Source organism: Schistocerca serialis, chromosome 7 (genome assembly GCF_023864345.2).
Source record: "Schistocerca serialis cubense isolate TAMUIC-IGC-003099 chromosome 7, iqSchSeri2.2, whole genome shotgun sequence".
Taxonomy (NCBI): Eukaryota; Metazoa; Arthropoda; class Insecta; order Orthoptera; family Acrididae; genus Schistocerca; species Schistocerca serialis.
This window is the reverse complement of record NC_064644.1, coordinates 197,104,801-197,129,274: the sequence shown is the minus strand read 5'-3', so window position 1 is coordinate 197,129,274 and position 24,474 is coordinate 197,104,801. Positions and strand designations below refer to the sequence as shown.

At 39.9% G+C, this 24,474-nt stretch overlaps 1 protein-coding gene across 7 annotated transcripts in view; it reads right to left on the bottom strand.

The window, feature by feature from the left end:
* Positions 1-13,807, bottom strand: part of LOC126412829 (uncharacterized) — a 120,416-nt gene extending 106,609 nt beyond the window's left edge. For 2 of the 7 annotated variants that reach the window (XR_007575352.1, XR_007575351.1), the window contains exons 1-2: positions 13,602-13,807; positions 9,751-9,996 (exon numbers count right to left, since the gene is read on the bottom strand). Coding sequence is in view for 1 of the 7 variants with exons in the window: in XM_050082658.1 (XP_049938615.1) it covers positions 9,751-9,825 (75 nt within the window). In the remaining 6 variants the exon portion in view is untranslated. Of the gene's footprint in view, positions 1-9,750; positions 9,997-11,557; positions 11,712-13,371; positions 13,482-13,601 lie in introns of those variants that run through there. The other 5 variants (XM_050082655.1, XM_050082654.1, XM_050082659.1 and 2 more) reach the window with 5 other exon arrangements.
* Positions 13,808-24,474: the final 10,667 nt, after the last annotated feature.

Sequence of the window (24,474 nt, the reverse complement as noted above, 5' to 3'; positions counted from 1 at the left end):
AGTTGTGTCCATATGATCATGGTGAGACAGGAGCTGAAATTGATGGTAGCAAAGCAAAAGAAGACATGCTGAACTCTGTTTTCAAATGGAAGATACAAATGTACAGCCATAGTTTACTTCTTGCACCACTGTAAAGACGTAATTGATATAAATACTACTATCAGTGGTGTTGAGAATCAGCTAAAGTCACTCAAATTAAACAAGGCTTGAGGGCCCTCTCAGAAGGTGTACAAATTTGTAGCTAAGTTATCTCCCATTTTAGCCATAATACAGAGCAGATCTTGTGAACAAAACATGGTGACCAGTTCTCTAAACATCCATGTGTTGTATAATCCTACAAAATAATCTGAGCTCAAATATAATGAGGAGTCTTGATCAAAATTAGTCCCTACATGCTAACAAGCACAGATTTAAAAAACAGTGAGCATGTTAAGCCCAACTTGACCATTTCTCACATGATCTCCTGTAAGCCACGAATTGCGGAGATCACCTTGTCGCAAAACTTGTCGACCTCCAAAAAGCATTTGATTCAGTACTACACCAACATTTATTAACTAAAGTACAATTATACATGGAATTGTACAAAATCTGTAAATGGATTGAGAAATTATAGGTAGGACGTTATCTGGGATGGGGAATCAATGAAATAAGCATAAGTAATTTCAGGCATAAAGATGACACATTGAGCTGCAGACAAGCACAACAAAGAGACACATAGAGCTTTTGGCCAAAGCCTTCTTCCAAAAAGCAAAGAAAACACACACAAGCAAGCACATCTTAAGCACGACCGCTACCTCTGGCCGCTCCAGACAGAGTGCAACTGAATCAGGGGCAGGGAGCCACGATCTGGAGTGGGTGAGGGAAAAGAGGAGGGTAGAGGATAGAAGGGTACAGGTGAGGGGAGAGCCGTGAGTGTTGCCTGGTGGAGTGATCAGGGACTACCTGGTGGCAAGACACAGGTGGAGGTGGAGTGTGGAGTGTGGAGTGGAGAGAGTGGAGTGGAGTGGAGTGGAGGGAGGGAGGGAGGGAGGGAGGGAGAGGGGGGGAGAGAAAGGAAAAACCACAATGACGACGGAAGGGCAACAAACACTTAAACGGAAAAAAAGGGGAGAAGAAAACCACAGAAACGCAAGAAACAGCTAGAAGAGATTAAAATGACAAAACAGATTACCATGGCTGGCTGACCATGAGAATAAAAAGGAGAAGCCAGCCCCCCTGCAACACATTAAAACCTCCACCCTAAAATCACTAGGGTGGAGGACACAGAGGGACAAAGGACATGCACTAAAATTAAGATCAAATGATCAAACCCACCCTCACAAATAAAACGTAAAACTAAATCAGCCGATGAGGTATTGCCAGATAAAATTAGCGGCAACGAGTCCGGTAACCGAAGATTTCGTCACAGGGCAGTCAAAGTGGGACAGTGCACCAGAATATGAGCCACTGTCAACCGGGCACCACACCAACACTGAGGCAGGTCTTCACGGCACAGGAGGTAGCCGTGGGTCACCCAAGCGTGGCCAATGCAGAGCAGGCAGAGGACCACAGAGTCCCTGCGAGAGGCCCGCATGGAGGACTGCCACATATTCGTAGTCTCCCTAATGGCACGCAGTTCGTTGTGCGTACTGAGACTATCCCATTCCATCTCCCAATGCCGAAAAACCTGGCGATGTAAAATCGAACCCAGGTCAGTTATTGGAATGCCGATCTCCATAAGTGGTTTCTGTGTAGCCTATTTGGCCAGCCTGTCAGCAAGTTTGTTGCCTGAGATTCCGACGTGTCCTGGGGTCCATACAAACACCACTGAACGACTGGACCGTTTCAGGGCATAGATGGACTCCTGGATGGTCGCTACCAAAGGATGACGAGGGTAGCATTGGTCGACAGCTTGTAGGCTACTCAAGAAGTCAGTACACAGAAGAAACAACTCCCCAGGGCATAAACGGACGTGCTCAAGAACACGAGATACAGCCACCATCTCTGCAGTGAAAACACTGCAGCCATCAGGCAAGGAATGCTGAGGGAGGGAGGGTGGGAAGTGGAAAATAAGAGGAGCAGAGAAGGGGAAAATACCGGTGCATGTTTCTGCAGAGAGCAGCAGCCAATGATGGTGAGGGAACATGAAGTGGGAGAAGATGATAGGCCAGAGAGGGTGAAATGATTTTGGGAGCAGAGAATGGGTTGTAAGGATAACTCGCATCTGCACAGCTCAGAAAAGCTGGTGGTGGAAGGGAGGAGCCAGATGGCCTGTGATGTGAAGCGGTCACTGAAATCAAGCATGTTATGTCAAGCTGCATGCTGTGCCACGGGGTGGTCCATTTTGCTCTTGGTCATACTTTGGCAGTGGCCACTGATCCTGGGGGACAGATGATCGGTGACCATACCAATATAAAAAGCTGTGCAATGATCACAGTAGAGCTGGTATATGAAATGGATACTTTCATAGGTTGTCCGGCCTCTGATGGGGTAGGATAAGCCTGTGCCTGTGACAGGACTGGGATAGGAAGTGCTGGATAGGTGGATCCCTGTAGAACACCCAGGTGCAAGACCTGCTCGCTCCACAAAAAGGTAAGGAGTTGTCATTGGGAGTGGCATAGGGAGTCCTAAAGGGTGACAAAGGGGTGTTCCTTTGTATATCATCCTTGGAGGTGGTGGGGGCATTAGAGTTATGTTGGGATATGGCATGGGAAATCTGTTTGCAGACTAGGTCTGTGGGATATTGCCTGTCTGCAATAGGCCTTGTGAGACCTTCAGCATACTGGATTCTTGTCACTTCATATATCCTGGCTTCGGGTGGGCAGGCTGAATGGGAGGCATTTTTTGATGTGGAAGGGACAGCAGCTGTCGAAATGCAGGTACTGTTGGTGTGTGGTGGGTTTAATGTGGAGAGTGGTGTGGATGGAGCAATCAGAGAAGTTGAGGTCAACATCATCAAGGAAAGTGGCACGCTGGGTTGAGGAGGAACAGGTGAATCAGATGGAAGAGAAGGTGTTAAGGTTGTGAAGCAATGAGTGTAGGATGCCTTGGGCCTGAGTCCAGATCACGATCCAATGTGTACTTTCCATTGGATAATTTCAGTCATGTCAAGAGAGGTTTGACTGCTTTGAAACTCTGGTTGTTCATGTTATATTAATGACCTGACAGACCATATTAATAACAACCTTGGATTTTCTGCAGATGATGTGTGTGTCAATAAAGAAGTACCATCTGCGGGGTTGAGGGTGGGGGACAGCTAAAATATTCAACTAACAGTCTGCTGCTCACCACATAGAGATGGCATTGTGTCGCACACAGGCAAATGAAAAAGATTGCTAAAATATTAAACTTTCTGATAAAGACCTCTTTCTAAAATGGAAAACACACACATTAACAACTTGCATACACGACTACTGTCTCCAGCCGCTTAAGCCTGGAGACAGTGGTTATTTGTGTGCGAGTTGTGCTTTTGTGTGTGTGTGTGTGTGTGTGTGTGTGTGTGTTGTGTTTTCTATTTTGGAAGGAGAACTTGGTCCGAAAGCTTAATACCTTAGCAGCCTTTTTCGTTGTGCATATCTACATGGCGAGTAGCAATATACCTTTCCATGTAGTCATTATTCCAGCGAGAACTTTCCACTGCATGAAATATTCAGTCAGTTCTTGGTAAGACTTCTAAGAGACGCAAAGATTGCCATCATAAATGTAAAATTATGCACTTCACAAAACGGGGAAATAAATATTAACCATTTATATCAACAATTCGCAACTAGATTCAGTCAACTCATACAAATACTTGGATACAACCATTTCTAGGGACATGAAATGGAAAGACCACATAGGCTCAGTCATAGGTAAGGTATGTGGGAGATCTCGGTTCACTGAGAGGGTACTGGGGAACTGCAATGAGTCTACGAAAGAAACTGCTCAAACACTTATGCATCCCATCTTAAAATATTGCTCAAGTGCGTGGGCCCATAGAAAATACGAATAACAAGGGATGTTGAATACATACAAAAAAGGGTGGCAAAAATGCTCACAGGTCTTTTTGACTCATTGGAGAGTGTTACAGAAATGTTGAAAAGCCTGATATCACAGACACGTGAACACAGACACAAATCACTACACAAAAGCAAACTTACAAAATTTCAAGTAGTAGTATTACGGGAAGAATCTTGAAAAATGCTTCAGGCCCCTATGTATCACTCCCACAGGGATCAAGAAGACATAATTAAGACTAACTATAGCACACAGAGAGGCATTTTAAAAAGTCATTCTTCCCACAAACCATATGAGACTCAAAAAGGAAAAATGCCTACCATTTGATATCATCCTAAAATCTCTAACATGGACTTTTCAATGTTTTGCAGACTTCACACCAATAGTTTGACTACCGTGCAATATTAGGTTTTCTGCATTCTTGAGTTCAGAAAATGTTGATTGGCAATTTTAGTGAAGACGGCATTTTGTCCCTGATTTGACACTGAACCACCACCTATGAAAAGCATAAGATATTATGTAATTCTTCAGGCTTTTCCGGCAAGATCTTGACATGTGGAATAATCGGGTCTACTGCCGGAAGTTTGTGTCGCTCTGGCACAATATTTCAGCCACGTAACTCATTGCCATCTTCAGGTGTGACCTGAGACCTGAAGAAGGCAACGAGTTACGTGGCCGAAATATCGTGCCAGAGACACAAACATCCGGCAGTAGACCCGATTATTCCACATGACATAAGATATTACTTTAAGCCATTTCCACAAACAAGGCATCTCTGCAAAGGACAAAGCAAACAGACTACAGACAATGACACAAGACAAAGTGAAGAAAGTTTTGTACACAGTCCAATTTAAGTCAATCAGTAGAGTGAATACCTCAATCAACTGTAAGGATGTATAAGCCATTCCACTTACAACCCGTGTAAGCTCTTGTTGAAAATAAAAAAGTAAAGCTTATTAAATTTTGTGGTGACATGGTAAGAAAAATGGTGGATGAAACAGTTCTGCATTTAATTTTTAGTGAAATGTGTCATTTCATCTTAGAGGAAAGCTGAATGGATACAATGTTTACACACAGGCTCTGCTAAACCCACTGAAACATTGCCACATGAGAGAGACAGCAAAACAAAACATTCTTTGTACTTTATTGCAATCTCCATCAATGCCTTCCTCAACAATAGATGGGTCACATGGGAAAAGACCACCTGGACCTTACATTCTGACCAACGAGATCTCCTGATCTCAAAGCATTTTACTTTTTTCCATTGGGAATTGTATAAATAGCAGTTTACACTCAAACTTTATCAAAAACTCTGGCTGACCTGTGGGACAGGATAAAACCTGCAGGGAACTCGGTGACACATGAGATAACTGTCTGCATGTTGAATAAGTTTGACTACCATTTTTCTCACTTTTCTGAACATTCATTATCTATGTCTGTAATCTTCAAAACAGCCTGTTTCCATCAACATATAGATTATTTCATCAAATTTACATTTCTTTCATGAAATAAGAATTTATGTATTAGGATCCATCTTTTTGAATAACCCCATATTCAAAATGGAGTATGCGACTTGTATCTATACAGCTTCCAGCTTCCAAATTAGTAAGATCCATAGTCAAAATATTACCATGCTATCGTCAATCTCAAGCTATAGTGATTAAACAAATGCTCTCTATATCTAGAGATGTCCTTTGGGCATTTTTTTCACTTCATTGCAACACATGAATGAATAGTAGTCATTTCAAAACATTATGTGATTACTAAAAACCAAAATAAAAAGGTATGTTCTAATTAATAAAATAACAATTAAAAAGGATCATCCACACTCTACCCAAATACATATTATTTCATTTCTCATCGTCCTCCGCCCCTCCACCCTCTCTCAATTATCTATACAACAGTGAATAAAAAGCCTACACTCTAAAACAATTGGTGACACCAGTACAACAAAGAGACAAAATAAATAAAACTGCTAGTTTTCACAACCAGAATGCATTCTCCGAAATCTGAAAGAAAGACTGCTTTGAAAACAAACAAGAAGAGGGCCAGTGGCATACTTAAGTGTTTCATGCAGGAACACTGTCAGCACGGAAACGAAAGAGGATGTGTCAACTGTTTGTGCTATGCAGCCAATGCAAGAGAAGGCAGATGACATGTTTCAAAGTAATACATTTGGAAGAAAGACTGAAACACTGCTGTGAATGAGGATAATAAATTTAACTGTTCTTTGTTTGAATTGCCGCTATTTAAACTGTGCTAGTATTTACAAACAAATGGACCGCCTCATAACCCTGATGTATTAGAAAAAACTGTGAAACATTTTCGACAAACAAGATTATGAATGTAATTGCTGCCTGTTTCACTCGCAGAAATTTAAAATGTGCTTTTACCCCAAATCTAACTTTAACTTTGCATTCGTAATATATTTGGACAGCAGCAATGAAATACTTGTGTCAACGAAGATTATTAATGGAATTCTTTCTCATTTCACAAATAACAATTAATGCTATGCTATTAAAAAAACCTAGTGTGTTCAAAAAAGTATTGCACTGTCCTGTGCCAAACAGGGACCATGTACTTGCAGCACATGTGACCTCTGTAGTACCTGTATGGGCACATGTCTTCGTATTCTTAAGTCAATTTGTCATTGATAGTAAGGTGCTGGAAACATTCATTTTCAGGTGTCTGTATGTGGAGAAACAGTCTAAAATCACCGTTGTCTGCAGAAAATGTTTTGTTTAACAATTTTTCAGAGCACAGCTTTTGAAAGCTTAGGTACAATGCAAAAAGACATTTGTATGTATCTTGTTTGATACCACCAAACACTTGTCTTCCTGTTCTCTGTTCCCTCATACAAACTATTACTTGCCAAACTGAGATTCATCGATTTTAACAATCTGTCCTTCACCATCCAGTTTCTCCCTCTGTCTCAGGCAGATTTCCACAAACTTCTCTACAAAACTGTCACCAGTCCACCATGGTTTGTTTGGTCAAATCCACTTCTCGGGATGTAAATTTTGATTTACACTCATAAATACATAAATTGCAAAATGGTAATAATTTTTATCTAGCTTCCACAAAATCAAGAATTCTTTCTGATAGAGAACACTCAGAAAATCCGTGGCTTTTTCTGCACATCCACATGATTCCATCCACACAAATCTTTGACTATTTAAGAGCCATTTCACCATTGCATCTGATACATTTTTGTGTCTGGTTTCAATTTCAGCACTAGAGATACATTGCCTCTCATCTTGCCTCTCAATGGTTGTATGAAAGTATCATCTCACTGGCTACGTGAAACTGACGCATTGCAAACCTATGAATAGGTAAACACTAACTGCCGCTGGCCCTGAGCTAGAATTTAGCCCAAATTAATGACAACATTCACATCAATGTTTCTGATAGGATCAGATAGTACTGCAACAGACAGAGCACCTCTGAAAATATTAACTGGAAACAAGACAGGATGGCTTAGATATATATTTAGGGCGTGACATAAGAAAGGTTTAATGAGAAGATGAAAAACTAAACAAGGGAAAAAGAGTATGGAGGAGATAAAACACAGAAGGAATACAACAGTAGACAAGTGATAAAAAAGGGAGGAATTAAATAGGTAAAGTAGAATGCAGAAGGAAGGAGAAAAGCTGGAGACATAGTGAAAGGCATAATGCCTGACTGTTGTTCAGCTCAACGTGTAGCTTGCTACCTTGCAAGAAAGAATGGCGAGCCATGGCCAAATGTGTTCTGGGTACTGAATTAATGTAAATGACCACTGGTCACATACACTAACTAGATGGTGTTTGGATTTTTTGGTAGTTTTCAAGAATCTTCTTGATAAAAGTCAGGATGGTTTTCAACCTCTGCCTCAATAGCATAACATTCAGACATTTAAAATACAAAAACACACAGTTTACGTGGCTTACACCAAATTGTACAAAAAATTATTCTCATCTTTGGTCAACTGACAATTACAACTGCAAAAAGACATCTATCTTTTCTTCAATTACCCATGTATATATTTTCATGAATATTCTTTTTGTGTGTGTTTTTTTTAACACCTGTCATCCATTAACCTCGTACAATATTTTACTTATTGATCTGATGGAATTACATTTTCCTGGAGTCATATGAATTTCAACGTTATCTTCCACAACGATAGAAGTTGAAGTGAAGTAAAGTGAAGTACGCCTTTGTGCCAAGGCCAGGACTTGAACTCGTCTCTTATTTATGAGGCAGATGTGCTAACAACTGCACCACCGTGGCATAGTGGCCCACACAGCTGCGCAGACAATGTCCTCCCTAACACAAACTTCAATTCACATCTTCAGCCAATTTTCCCCTTCGTACATTGTCAGTATTTCCGAGGCTCTCTGATTCGGAATAGCACCCTCCCTTCATACGTAATAGGGAAATTCTGCCTGCACCTCAGGCATAGGTGAGAGTCACGGCAAAACTGACGATTGAAGAAGGGGATAATGATCTGAAGGCATGAACTGAGATGTGTGTTAGGGAGGGCACTGGACTAGAGTAGTCCATGCAGCTGTGTGAGCCACAATACCATGGTGATATAGTGGTTAGTAAACCTGCCAGATGATTTAGTGGTTACCACTTCTGCCCAGTAAGCAGGAGACCCGGTCGAAGCACTGGCCTTGGCACAAATTTTAATTCATTATTTCAGCTACTATTCTTTTCAAACATTTTACTTACAATGAGAGGCCACGACACCGAGATCATGGATTTACTTCAAACTTGGTACACCTTTAGTAGGCCATTAAAACAACACAACGTACACGTAGAAAGGTGTACTGCTCTGTCAATTCCAAGAAAATCGCAAGAGAAGTTTTACGCATCTATTATGTATCCCATGTATCTATGTGAAGATGCTGGCCCTAAGATGTCAGTGTGGTCAAGTGGTTAGTGTTCGCACTTTGCAAGAGGGTCGTGGATGATGCAACAATTCGAATTGTCAGGACATTCATTATCTGCAGTAGTCGAGGAACAAGTAGTCACCTTCATTTTTGTAGTACAAGTGTAAATTCTGTGATATTCAAAAAATTTGCACCTTCATTACTCCTTCTTGCTACATTAGCAACGTCTCATCACTGCACAGGTTAACTGCCAAATCTGGCCTGCCTCTGTCTCTGCAGCTTGAAGTGTCAAGATGCAAGGTAGTTCTGGGTACTTTACCAGATTGCATGTATAAGCAATTTCGCAAATCACGACAGGCATAAATTTTCATGGAAAATTTTGTGTGTTTCTTTGTTTACTTGTTGATAGTAATAATAAATAAATTTAATTAAAAATCTTTTTTTATAATTATACTACCTCTCAAATGTAATACAAATTAAATAATATGACCAGTGATGTAAAAAAAAATATTGATTAGAAACTATATTTGAAGGGGAGTCAAACCACCACGTCATAGAAATTTGTTTAACAAACCCTCGAACACTAACTACAAGATCACCATGAACTCTATAACGTCTAGAAGATACACACAGATACATAGTCCACATAACAGATGCGTAAAACTTCTCTTGCGATTTTCTCGGAATTGCTAGAGTAGTGCACCTTACTACTTGCACATTATGTTGTTTTAATGGCCTACTAAAGGTGTACAAAGTCTAGTAAATCTGTGACCCAAATGCCATGGCCTCTCCTTGTTAGTTTTAGACAACATGAAACACCAAAAAAACATGCTTTCACACACAGTTCTAGTTACAAAATGTGAACAGCAACCTAGATACAATTTTGCAACATATTACTTACCCTGGGACTGAAGGCAACACCACGAACACTTCCTTGATGATATCTAAGAAACCGTGGCTTCCCCTGTTGCTGCATGCTAGAGCTGTTTTGACTGCTGATGCTAGATCTTTTGCAGCCCCTGGGACCTAGGACCTCTCAAAGTGAACGAGGTAAAAACTCCAACTAGCTGATCATCTTATAGGAAAGAAATTTCTTCCTTCATACTAGAAATATATTCTTAGAGAGGTCTCCCAATTGACATCCCACCTGAAAATACAAAATTTATTAACAAAGAAAATTAAGATTAATATTTTTTCAGCTACAATTACTTGATTGACAACAACATTAAATTTATAGAGTAGTCTACCCATGTTCTTTGTATTAGTACCAACTCAATGACTTAAGCAAGTCACAGTAGTACAGTTCCAAGGCTTTGGGACTCAAGTACTTCTTACTAAAAAGATCGTGGTAACTACAGCACACAATTTTTTCTTGGTCCTTAGGTTTGTCTCTTAGTCCTTGCTCTGGGTAATGTGCAACCAACATCTTAAAGTGATAATACCTAGTTGTTACAGCAAAACTAGAAGACTACTAATCACCTTGGTAAAAAAAGTTGCAACTTTCTGAAAACTTTTAAATACGATACATTCCTTACAATAATATGGGTAACAAAATTAATAATGAATTCTGGAATGGGGTCAACCTACAATACCTGATGTCATTTTAATCACAAAACGTAATAATGAAGTGGCATGTGGTGTTATGTGTGTGCAAACAGAATACTGGCAATAATTCTTTTGCACCTATTTTAAATTTTTAACTAAACATTGTGGTGACTGATAGATCTATAGCATATCCTATGTGTCGGTTAGGCTGGAAAGTGACAGTTTCATTGTTAGACGGTGAAGCTGACAAATGTGAATAGAAACTTTAGATGTAGAGTTGGCAAAGCAGTATCGAACACTTCAGTTAATCCACGCAATATATGTTTCTTGATTTATGGCCAGTGTATGCTGTGCCCAGAATACGAACACATTAATGTTGTCCACATGGTCACAGATGATACGACCAGTTGGCACAATCTCCACACACAGCAGCTGTTGGTTCCTTTTCTCATTTTCTGCCACCAATGTACCATCACACAAACAGATGAGGCTGAAGTGCACTTACAGTATACCACAGCTCTTCCATTGTATGCTGTTGGCAACTTGTTATTGTTGTTCACACCCAATTAGGTGATAGTATATGATGGCCAATAAGAATCACTGACTCTAATATAGTTTCTTTCAGCAGAAGATACGAATAGATTACATTTGTTTTCAATATGGGCAGCACAAAATACCTTTTACTGACCCGGTTATTATGAACTGAAAGTTGATTACTGATATTCGTATCCCTTTGGTGCCAGGAATAAATTAAATGTGCTGACAGACTGATCTGTTGCAAAGCCTGTGGTCTAGGTCAGGCTGGAATGTGATGGTTTGGTTTAGTGTTAATGAAGGCAATGAATGTGAATGGCAGAACGCTAGATGTGCTGAAAGATGGACCTTTTGGGTAGCTCGATGCCTAGGTTAGGTTGGAATGTGACAATCTGCTTGCGATTAGGCGAAGCCTACGAATCTCAACAGAAAAATACAATTGTTACAACAGGCTTATATGCAGCTCAGCCCAAGGCATACACTCACCATTGTAATAACTACTTGTATGTCTTACTTCGAAATATGCCAAAAAATTCTGATGATATGATTGAATTGTAATCTAATAGAACAAAATACCAGCTAATTTCATTTATTAACACTGAGAAATAAGAACCTCACTGACTACTTACATATGACTAGTGATTAGTTGTCGACTTTCAATGATTCATTGCATGAAGCGTTACCAACAGCAGCACACAATGGAAAAGCCACGGTACATTGTAAGCAAACTTTTACCAAAGACAACCTCCTAGCTGTTGTTGATAATGTTGTCAACATCACTGTCTGAAAACAATCCAAGAAGCAACTAAGTCACACACAGTGCAAAAACATTCTTTCTCTGTTTCTTGAGCCTTGTCCCACAGTTATGCAGGGTCAGCCATGGTTAATAGGATGTGGCATGTTAATTTAAGAGGTGGATGGATGCCCTTCCTGTCACCATCAGTACACAAACATTACACCTATGAAATAGTTTCAGATTATCAGGTATGTCCTCCTTGTTGCTTTCACGTGAAGTACTATGATCTTGTAGGACGTCTAATTTCCTAAGCACCCGACACCTGACCTTTCCTGAGGAACCATTGGGTTAATTAATCATTAGCACTCAGAAGTGAGTGTCCTGCATCTTCCTGGTGGTGGATGACACATTAGTTAGGGCAAAATGTGTGATGCATAGGACTGCCATTCTGCAGTCTGCTGCCAGTGCAGCTGTCATCATGGAGCCTTCTTACCAAATTTTTGATAGCGAAACATCCCATTATCTTAGCTAAAAACTGCTGATTTGGTTGAAAAGACTGTCATCAACAATTATTTCACGGTCTATTTGATTACGGAGTCTCATAAACCAATGACATGACACAGGACTTTGCCTCTTTAAACTCAAATGACCCTTAGTTGATGCTATGCTCTGCCACTAGTCTTGTCTGTTGATCGAGGTGAACACTTCTTATGTCCTCCACACCACACAGTGCTGCAACATGCGGCAACAAAAGCCATACTCACTTCCAATATTGTAAATACCATGCAGTGTCACAGTAGTAAGAACATTAGACAATTAACATTTTCTTTCATTTGTTTTAAGAGAAGATTATTTATTGTTTCTGTTCGCGGGTAACAATTTATGGAGAGGCTGTAATTTGGCAGACAGACTCGACTCTTCTTCTTGCATAAGACTCTTAGCCCAAATTCCAGAGTGGTGTGCATAATATTGTGCTAAGCGAGACATTGTGTGTGTGTGTGTGTGTGTGTGTGTGTGTGTGTGTGTGTGTGTGTGTGTGTGTGTGAGAGAGAGAGAGAGAGAGGGGGGGGGGGGGTGGGGAGGGAGAGGGGGAGAGAGGGAGGGGGAGAGAGAGAGAGAGATCGAAACCGATTTGTTAATTGGATGCCAACCAGCTGTATGTTTAACTCAGTTATCATCACGGCTGTATCCAGTATGATTAATACTAATATATTATCCCTACAATTTATCTGCCAGTTCCGTCAAGCCATAAAGAGCCACAGTGAAAATAATGGAAATCTCACGGGTTGATTACTATCCTGTCGAAGATGTGACTCAGTGAAGGTGCGCTGATCATGGGGGAACGCCCCTTCATCCAAGAAATTCTGCAAGTCTGATGTCATATTTGACTTTACGAGTTATCGCAATATCACATATAAATTTATTTCTCCGTCTCAACCAAAGGAATATTATCGTACCAAATGTTTTGCCCCTAACGCGATACATTCGAACCAAGTAGCCTACACTCGACACTCATTTTAAGTAAACAGATCAGAGTAGCAAATGTTAATTATTCATGAGAGGCCATTCCATAATAAAAGAGTTTAACATTCTTCGAATACAATCATTAGTTTCATGATACATACTATGGACCATGCGTTGCGATACATTTAAGTGATGTATGTATTCAAGTCGTATTTTAATGAGCTGCGAAAGCCTACCGCTTACCTTCACAACGTCATTATCTCCAAGAAAAGTCCATCGTTCATGTTATGCATGTATGTCAACAATATGACTCACTGATTTTTAATTTTCTTTCCATCAAAGTTTCGAACAACACACTGACAATCATCCCAGCAAGACTTTAATAAATCCTGTTTCACTTCAAAGGTATCACAAGCGTCCGATATGCATTTATTCTAAAACATTACGAGTTTACGCTTGGTAAAGATACGTACCTATACTTCAGGGGGTTCTGATTCATGTCCAACTCCAAAATGTGACACATGCTTTAAAAGACAGCGTACAGAAACCACACCACTGCATAATGTTTGTAAAACACACACTTACATAAACATTGTAGCACTACACATTACACAAACACAATGTATCTCTCTGCATTATTTCTACTGCATATCAGAGATAAACAACCATTACGTAAAGTCAGGCGTTAAGAGCATTGACAGCACTTATCTCTGATAACGTTTTGCCTGCACACTTATTACAATTCAGTAATTTTAAAACAATACATTAGATTTCAATAGCCAGAAGGAATCTTTAAGTGTCAATTATTACTCTGGCATAACTAATCTATAGCACCAAACATTTAGCTCAGGGCACAATGTTTACCGTAGCAGTAATGAAGAGCTGCAAGAAATAATAAAAAGAAAGTGGGCCGACTGTTGTCATGGAAACCCATGTTATCTTATGTAAACAGTATTTTCGGAAAACCATGATTTCTTGTGTGTAGTCATTAAATACCTTTGTAGGTGGTAAGAATGTAAAGTGCTTTGGGTATGAAGCTGGTAACTGACATTCACTGTATTATACTAATTGTAGTTAAATTTTGTATGTATCGAGTTCGTAGCATCAAAAGATACGTGCTCATTTAGAATGTATGTTCTTATTTCCATTTTTCACGAGCGATTGGTGACGTTCACAGTCAAACGCCGATGCAGAGTTTCTCGGCGAGGATGAATATTGCAAAATAAGCTTTCGTTCCATTGTCGGACGGAGCTCGCAAGAATGGTTGCTAACACACTTCTGTGCGAGCTTTTCGTATTTCATCACCGAGCGAGCAGTACATATTAAGAGATTTTGAAAATTAGCACAGTTTCTTTGCCTTGTCGATTGTTGGTCTTTTCTAACAAGTCGCTACAATACTTCTTTCGTGGCCTGTCTTCCAGTAAACATTTTTTGGCATTTCTGTTACACATTGTTACCAGCAAAACAACTGTTGCTGCTCGTCTGTGTATATGTCCTAGTCCAATTGTTAGTTCGAATTCATGTGGCTGTCTCACAAGCTTGAGTCGTATTGCATTACGGTCACTAGACTGTTTTATAGAGAAAGTGGACTTTTTTTGTGTCTCACTAATGAATTGAAGCATGTGATTCTCCTCGCATTCAATCGATCAATTTTTTCCATCCAGAAATCAATATTATTGTCATAAGAATTATCTGAATGTCATGTTATTCAGTACTATTCATGTTTCTAGAATGCCAAAACCAAGTTTTTTTTTTTTGGGGGGGGGGGGGGGGGGGGCAATACGGGAGAAAAATGTCAGCTCGGATAGCTCAGTTAGTAGAAAACTTGCCCGTGAAAGGCAAAGGTCCCATGTTCGAATTCCGGATCGGCACATAGTTTTAATATGCAGAAAGTTTCGACGGAAGATTAGTTTCCGGTACCATATGAATGTGCGGCACATAGTTTTAATATGCAGAAAGTTCGACGGAAGATTAGTTTCCGGTACCATATGAATGTGTTCTGCGATCCTAATTATTTATAATACACCCATTGATACTATGGTTTATCACAGGATAATTCAGTTGAGAGATTGTGCAACTATGTCTGATTGCCTTGCTAAATAAAATAAAAATAGAGGTGAGTGAACCGAACGAAAATTGAGGGAGCATCAATGTGTAAAAAACCCAAGGACGCCTTCCAAGTTATAAAACTATTTAAGCATATATTACGAAAACAGGAGCAAGAGGCATGCTGTTCCTTCACTAGGCTACATCTGGAATATTGCAATTATGTGTGGGACACGTACGAATTACATTGACTCTTTATCATCTTACATTGTTAATCAGCAACCTTTTAACACATGACAGCAAGTACCTTTTGTAGGATTACAATTAGCTCTGGCGGGGTAGCTACTTTTGAAATAAATTTTTTAGCAATAGTTATGGCACTAAATGTTGCAATGTTTTCTCAAGAGGAAGTTTTTTAAATTGCAGAGACCGCATCTTTCTCTTGTATTTCGCTATTACCATGTCTACCATACCACACAATTTGATGTAACTGTGTTTACTGAACATGTTGGAAATATGTTTAATTACCTGGATGTGAAGTGTGGCAAAACATGTTGACATTAAGTGTAAAACTCAAACTGTGGGCCTGCTTTTTAAATTGTTTATGGGCTCTTAATTTGTGCATTGTATTCATGAACGAACATCCAACGACACAAGATACATGCTTGGACAACATAATTACCAACATAAATATAAATCAATTATATTGTTGTATAATAGCTCAAATGTTATAAGTGTAGTCCACATCAGTTCAGGCCAGTCACTTATCTCTTCTTTCGCCTCTGGCAATGTTAGTTGATGTGAAAAATGCTGAACAGCACCATGGTGCAGAATCTACATTAAACTGTAGATACCCCTATAACTGTCCGGGGTAAAAGAGTTCAGTGAAAAGGTAATGGCATACCACCTCCAAAAGGACCATGCATAGTTGTTCAAAACAATCTGTGGGTTGATGACAGCTTTATTCTTTTGCTTTACTTTTAGCTTTGTAGTCTCAGATGTTAGAGGACAAAGTAAGAATCCTTTTTTTTTCCCTCCGTAAAAGAATTGCCAGTAAACAATATAGGCTGCCAAATGTGATGCCTCGAACACCATTTTGCATGTGCAATTTTGGGACAAGCTTTAAAAAGCTGTATCCCTAGAACAGTCCTGGTATTTTGTTGTCCTTTTTTTTGTAGTTGAATAATAATAACTTTATGGAAACAACAATATCCTCAAAGTTCTCTTGCTGGGCTTTCTGACCCACCCACCCCCTTTTTTTTTTTTTTTTTTTTTTTTTTTCTCGTCGAAATGCCAATCCAAAAAATTTCAGTTTTTACTATTGGTTAGTAATGTATAGTAGTACATTCATTGAAAAAGACAATATCTATTTTTGAGTTGAACATGTTTTGTAAACAATTGAAAATTTTGCCATACATTAAATCAGTTTCCATTACTCATTATCAGATATTCGTCTCATAAAATCAAAAGCTAATCTTATTTGACATGGAATCTTATTTCTTCAGAAAGATGAGTAAAAGCCAAATTTTTCAAATTAATTATTCAAAAATGTGTGTGTAAGTTCCAAAACCTTAAAATTCCAAAGCATAAAACTTCAATCCTCTCGGCTTAGAACTAAAATTAGCTATTCAGCAAATTAAAAATTAATTCAACTGCATCAGTATCTTCCTTTGATATTGAGTGATTTCTTGCTGTTAAACCAATAGAAACTGGGCCTACACAATCTTTTAAATATTGTGGACCAGAAGTGAACATAAATGGTGTTGGTGTTGTCTTGCAGCTGGAAACTCATACCAAGCATCCAGTCCATGTGGTAGTGTAAAGTTCACAACATTTCATTTAACTCCTAACTGATGTCTTTATTCTCTGCAGTCCACCAGTCACAGTCAGATACAGAGGCCACAAACATCCTTCTTTACAAGATGTGAATCTGAATATTCTCTTGCTGTTCATGAGGTCTTGGCTGGACAAATAAAATTTCTTCTTTCTTGCTCTTTTAAGTTCGTGCAGTATAAGTTTGCCCACTACTACAATTTTTGAGTGCAGAACTGGGTCTTCTTAATTCCTTTCACAGGGGAAGTTTGATTGTACCAAACTTCTCTTTGATGCTGGCTGAATTCTTCAGTTTCCTCTTTGGCTGAGAACAGTAGATGTGTATTATTTCATCAGCCTTGGAAAATTCTCATCACTCTGAATTGCAGCTGTACTTGGGCTGGAAAGGTAATGTTTTGTAGCATGGTACTTCAACAGGCCTTGTACATCATTATTAGGTCCCTTCCTGTAGCACTATACACCCATTCCATTGGCGCAAGTGACTTAGTCAATTCAAACATTTGTTAAATATTTTTTAAATTACTGGGAATGGCAGAGGAAATAATGAATTTAGTCACCAAGTGGCAAGAGCTTTTGGAGCCAGTGGTTCATTCTTCTAACAAAAGGGTTGAAGGGGGAGGTAGACGAATAAAGTAAAAGAAATGGTGAAGTTTAGGAGATGGGGAGAATATCTTCATCCCTCTCCTTTCCCCTTCAACCCTTATGCCATAAGAAGGAGCCACTGGCTCCAAAAGCTTGCACATTTCCTTAACTCTTATGTATGTTTTCTCCTGCTGCCACTTGGTAAGTAGATTTTTTTATCCATCCAATTAAATTACATTTTCAAAAATTGATTATTTTCATTGATACAGAAAGTAATGCTGATCTTTTCTGTCTGTGACTGCCCTTTCTGAAGAATTTTGCACATTGGTGAGTCATGCCCTCTGTCATCACATATAACTGCAATGCTTGTGGTTTTGTTTTGAAAATATGTCACTCCTGGAAAAGTTGGAACTTGGTCATTACTCCCATTACACCCTTGTACTTTTTGTGGCAGAATCACAGACCAGTAAATGTCCCTTCATTTCTACGATGTGTTGTTGCAATTTCTTCAGATATTGGTATATTACTGCTTTCACTGTCCATTTCCCAAATTCATCAATGAAGGTATCAAAGGCAACAGTTTTCTTAACGAGTTTATTTTCCTCCCATGTTTCATATGTAACTTCTGAAGAGTCATCTGCTACATTTTCAAGATTGGGTGCCTGTAAAGAGAGTCCTCCTTTCCCATGGCAGTCACCACATTCCTGAAACAGGTCCCTTGCTTTACGTCACAGACAACCTAAAACTTCATACTTCCAACCAAAGTGTCGATTGTAGAGAGGGTAGGCGAGGGAGATTGGTGGGTAACATCCCATTGACAGTGAGGTCATTAGAGAGGGAGGACAATCTCAGATTAGGGAAGGATGGGAAAGGAAATCGGACATGCCCTTTTGAGGGAACCATCCCAACATTTATCTCAAGCAATGTAGGGAAATCATGGAAAAATTAAATCTGGATGCCCACACGTGGATTTGAACCGTCGCCCTCCCGGATGTGAGTCCAATGTACTAACCACTGCACTACCTCACTCAGTGCATCAAATTGCCACATGTTTAAGTAAGTTCTTTGAAGTTACCGCACAAAGATCAAAATTTGAACCACACACACATGACAGACAACTTTTGGTAGGTGCGGAACCACTCACCTAAATCATAGTGCATAATATTTCGATCTTCCAGTGTGTAATGTTGTATATTTCCTCTTGTATGTGCAAAAGTTTCCTTAATACTGCGGGTCATGTATCGTTTCACTTTCACCACTTCTTGTCCTTCAACTGTTACTGAGTCTTGTCTGTCGGCTGGCACTCTGACAAGAAGTGTCCAGTTTATCTTCCAGATAAAATAATTGTGCTATTTGAAGACTTGCTTCTTTTACAGATCTCATATTCCTTCTTCTGTCCAGCATGTATTTTGATGCAGATAGAATGTGGTGCAAAATTGTTTTCTTTGAAAGTGACCCTGGGATAACTGTTAGAAGTTGCACTTTTTCATTGTAAGACACACACTATTCAACAGCTGAATTGAAAAATTCTTTCCAGATTGTGCAGGTTTCCTTTGGTTCATTTTCTTCTGAAGGTAGAATTTCTACTTAGAAGGGTGTTGCACCATGGTAGACTTCTCCTCGTTTAGCTGCTGTCATTGTTGATCTTCTATCATACCATCTAGAACACATAAAATCTGACTTTGGAACATAGTACTGAAATGAGCACTCTTATTCCCAACCAGAAGAAAATCCTTTTCTTGTTAGTCTTATATGTCACTCTTTTATTGATATGAAAATAATAAGAAAACTTCACTCTCCTGTGGCCCCAGTCAGAAGATATTTCAAAAAACACACCCATTTCCACAAAACACTATTATACAACCCTATTAATCAGCTTAATGTACCCAAAAACTTACAGACGTAGAATTATCTGCATGGTTTCAGAGTTCCTACAAGTTTCAGCAATAAAGAAATTAGCTATGAACAACTGCAATAAAGAGATCAGCAGTAAATAACTGCAACAAAGTAATTAGCAAGAAACAACTACTACAAAGATATTAGAAATCCGTGGCAAACAACTACAGTAAAGAATGAGGAGCTTGTGTTCAAAAGTCAATAAATGCAAAAAAGGAAGTTTCGGAGGAAACACATTTTTAAACTATCATAGAAAGCTACTTTATTGTTCATTTTGCATAGAGATATAATAATGTATTAGGCTACTATATAATACCTTCAAATCAAATTTTCCATAAATGTTTGATGAGCAGAAGTGCAAAACAACAACAAATGTTACTGAAATACAACAAAAATACTTGCTGCAGCAATAGTAAACTGGAAATTATTGATCACTTTGAATAATGTCCTTATAAAACAATTCTGCTCCTTCTGGTATTTTAAAATGCCCCTTGAATTTTAAGACATCCTTTTTTTTCCTTGATGGAAGGTGTCTTAGATCGTAAGGCTTCACTCGGTGAAACAATGTCTTTCTCTTTTTGATAGTCTTTTTCTACTCTACCAAACGCTCTGTCAGGAGGCATATAATTGTGACCATCTTCCACAGAAGCTTTTTGACTGGTACAGAGTCAGAAAAATAAGTGTATTTCATTTGGATCATTTTTTCGCTGGGACACCAAGATTTCTGAGAAAATTCAGTAGAACAAAGGCTACTTGATTGCAGTCTTTTGTTCTTCCGTTTCATGTCAAGTACAAAAAGCAATCCTTTCATTCGTCTGTGCTCAGAAATGAATTATAATGCACAAACTGTGTAGCCAAACCTGTCTTCAATAGAATACTTCACCTATGGAGAGATGGAGAGATTTGGTATTGGCTGATTCTGTCAAATATCAAAACAAACTTTAACTGCATTTGGATATTCGACCTTCATTGCTGCATAGAAATTTTTTACTTGAAGTTTGTGCAACCTTTGGTTTGTTATTGATTGATTCTTTTTCTCCAGATCTTGTTCCTTTTTTAATTTCAGTGAACCAATCTTACATGTTGAGCATGTACCTGTATGGGGAGTTTTAAATAAGAAATTAAAGAAGTGATAGAAAATGTATTTACAGAAACATTTCCTCATTTTGATTGTATTCAGCACAGATGGTAAATATTCTCCTTTGGACTTTTTCCATGAATAGTGGCTCTCTCTACAACTATATGTTTCAGAACCATTCTTTACAGCTTGTGTGACTTCCTTATCTGTAGTAGTGCTGTGGTAACTCCTTAGTTAGTTTTTAGATAGTAAACTCCCTGTTAAATGATATCTATTGGCCAAATTTGAGAGTCTGCCTTCGGACATCCTGTACATTGTTCGAAATGTTGCGGGATGTGCAGGTATTGCCTGACCACCTTTTTACCTGATAGTGTACTGAAATGAAACAGTATACTTCTGTTATAACTAGGAATAAAACCATAAATAAATCACCATTCTACAGTTTATTGAGACAATACTGATACAAAATAATTCTGTTACCAAGTGCCAGGTTGTTGTTGACCACTTTATAGAAATTATACAACTTCATGATGATCATACCATTGTGCAGGAAGTGCAAGTGAAATTCAGAACTCTGGTGAAAATCACAAATCTGTTGACATACTAAGCCTAGTGTACATTGAAGTTCAAATTCCAGTATAGCGCTCAGATTCTAAGTCTAGAGCACAGCCAAATCAACATCGAACAACAGGTCCACCACAGCGTAGCATTTCCTAGTTGTGGAGTAGAATATAGCACAATTAAAACAGGCTTGTAGACGTCAGTAGCAGCTTTAAGTAAGGCTCCATGGTTAATGGAGTGGCTGGGGTTGCTGTATATTCTTGGCGGCCAATCACTGAGTCGCTGTGGATTGAAGCGCACATGTGCGAAGGCAGCCTACAATGCCAGCAGCGGGCCACCCTTGGAGAAATGTGGCTGATGATCGATTTCCCAGCCACATTTAATAGGGTACTGCTGCTCGGTACGGAGATTTAACAGTGGTGGATACCAAAGCTCTTCCATTGGGGAAGCAGGGAAGCATCTGCTTTGAATTAATGCCACATCCATAGGGTACCCTTCCACGTCGTCAGCATCATTGGTGCCTCGGGGCCCCGGAGCATGAAGCTGAAAACACCCTGTTCGGGGTCGAAGGTTGCCTGGTGTGGACCTTGGCAGCGGAACAGGTGGAGCCAGCGGCATGTCTTCATCTGCATCTGGAATTACTCGTGGTTGGTGAGTGGGCGACATCTCGTAGTCCAGGAAGGGCAGCTTTTGGGGCTGGGCGATGTCTGGCGTAAGCCACTCTTGTTGAGGTATAGTGTTGGTCAGCTGGCTGTGGGCAAAAGGCATGAACAAGTCTGGTGTTAACACTGGCTGGGTGGCTTGGGGTAGCGTGGGAACTAGGGGACTGGTAATGATGGTGCAGAGAGGGGGGCAGAAAAAATTGTTGGGAAACTAGTCAGAGATGAAGTTGATTGTCATGTCGCAGAACCTTCCGGTCCAGAAGCTGCACCCTGAAGACCTTCTGGATCAAGTGCTAGACAGTTGTTGCCAGAATCCAGGTTGGTTGCCAGTCGAATCTTTTCGCCCTCATCAAGGACTCAGGGCAGAACTTGGAAGCAGGCAGTGGTGGTGCTGACCGTGGCATCAGTATGAGCAGGCCCAAGAGAGTTCGGGACTGCCATCCTTGGAGGACTTCCACTGGACTTTTGTCTCTGATGGTTGTGGACGTGTAAATGCTAAAAAAGAAAGTTATTGATGCATTGGTGGAGTGATCCTGGAGGTATTTCTTCACCTGAGTTTTGAAAGTGTGGACCATCATCTCAATTTCTCCATTAGATTGTGAATAGAATGGGGCCATTGGAATGTGACGAATGCCACGCTGGGTGCAGAAGGCATGAAACTCCTCATTATGGAATTGTGGATCATTGCCAGTTTCAAGCACTTCCGGCAGATGTTCAGTTGCAAAAATTTTTCCTAAGGCTGTAATGGTGTTGGTGGTTGATGTAGCATTGCATCAGATAATGTACAGAAATCTGGAGTAAGCATCAACTACCCATTGGAAACAAGCACTATTACGCTGTCGATCAACATTAGCTGATGGTGGGCATTAAAGAAGTGACAGAATGCCACGGAATCCTTGATAGGTTGTTGTTCGGGCCATCCATCAAGTACGTGACTTTGCATTTGTTGCAGTACCTTGTTGTTACCGGCTGCATCTGTGACCTGTGTACTGGTAATGGGAAAAGAATCTACAGCGGCTTCCGCTTTTTCATCATTGTGAAAATACATAATTTCTTCTTTTTGAACTCTGGATTGGGTCCCCATGGAAGCCGGAAGAGAGCATCAGCATTGGCTTGCTCTGTCGTGTTGCGAAAGTGTATCTCATAGTGTTAGTGCTCCAAAAGTACAGCCCATCACTGTAAACATAGAGCAATCGGGACTGGAATACTGGAATCTTTGGTGCTGGACTGAATAAGAAGATCTGCAGTTTATGGTCTGTGACAAGGTGAAACATGGTGCCATAAACAAAACTTTGGAATTCCTTCAATGCAGTGATGATGGCCAGTGCTTCTTTTTCTTTTGGTGAGTACCTGTGTTCCGTGCCAGTCAATGGTTTTGGTGCATAAGCCACATGGTGCTCAGAGCTATCCACTTCCCTGTGTGCCAGGATTGCTCCAATGCCGGTATCAAATGTGAACGTTGTAATAATTATCTGCTTTGTTGGATCAAAACATGCAAGGCATGGGGCCTTAACAACTGGGATTTCAACCTTTGGAAGGCACACTCACAAGCTGGTGTGTACTGAAAAGGCACCCCTTTTATGCATATCTCGGACAGGGGGGCGGTTTCTGTTGCTACTACAGGTTAGAACTTTTGGTAACACGAGTATGATGTCTTCCCCAGAAAGGAAAGAAGTTGCTTTAGCATTGTTGGCCTGAGAAATTTGATTATGGCTTCGACATGTTTATCCAGTGGACAATTGCCTGGCTGGAAATGATGTGGCCAAGGTACTTAACCTCGGGCTGGAAAAAACATTTTTCTTTTCTGCGTTTTAGGTCAGCCTCCCTTAAGACACTGAATAAAGATTTCAGATTGCGAAGGTGTTCTTCTGTGATTCTCCCTGTTACAATGATGTTGTCTAAATAGTTAATGCATCCATCCAAAAACCATTGAAAAATGGCGAGGAACTTGCTGTACCAAACATTAAGCGTTTCAAATGATAATGCCTGTGCGGCATTTTGCATCAAGGAGAAGCTGGAGATAAGAATCCACTAGGTCTGTTTTAGGGTGGAAGTTTCCACCTTTTAATTTTGACAGCAATTCTTATGGCTTAGGAATATGATATGTTCAATCTCTGGTTGAACGTTGAAAGTTACTTTAAAACACCAAAAGGGAAATCTTCCCAGATGATTTTCGCACGATGATCATTGGGGTAGCCCATTGACTTGAAGGAATAGGTTCTAAAACTCTTAATTGCAGTTAGGCAATCCAGTTCTTCCTCTACTTGGGCTCTGAGAGCTAACGGAATGATGCGAGTTCAAAAGTACTAAGGGCATGCATTATGTTTCAGTACGATGTGCACCTCAAAATCCTTTGCAGTGCTGAGTTCCAGGCTGAACAGGTCCTCGTAACCCTGGCAAAGTGCCTCTAGGTCCTAGTACGGAACATCTTTGGGTAGCAAATTCACTGAATCATCTGTTGAAAATCCAAATTTCTGAAAAGAGTCCAGTCCAAACAAGTTGTCAGCGGAAACACTGTTAACGACTAAGAAGGTAATGTGGCGAGTGACATGGCTGTTGGAAGTTCGACTTGACTGCATACTGGGATGGTATGTTCATTATACACCATTAGACGTCTCTTTGTTTCTTGCAAGGGAGGAGCTCCAAGTTTCAAATAGGTACTGCAATGCAAAATTCTCACAGCTGTGC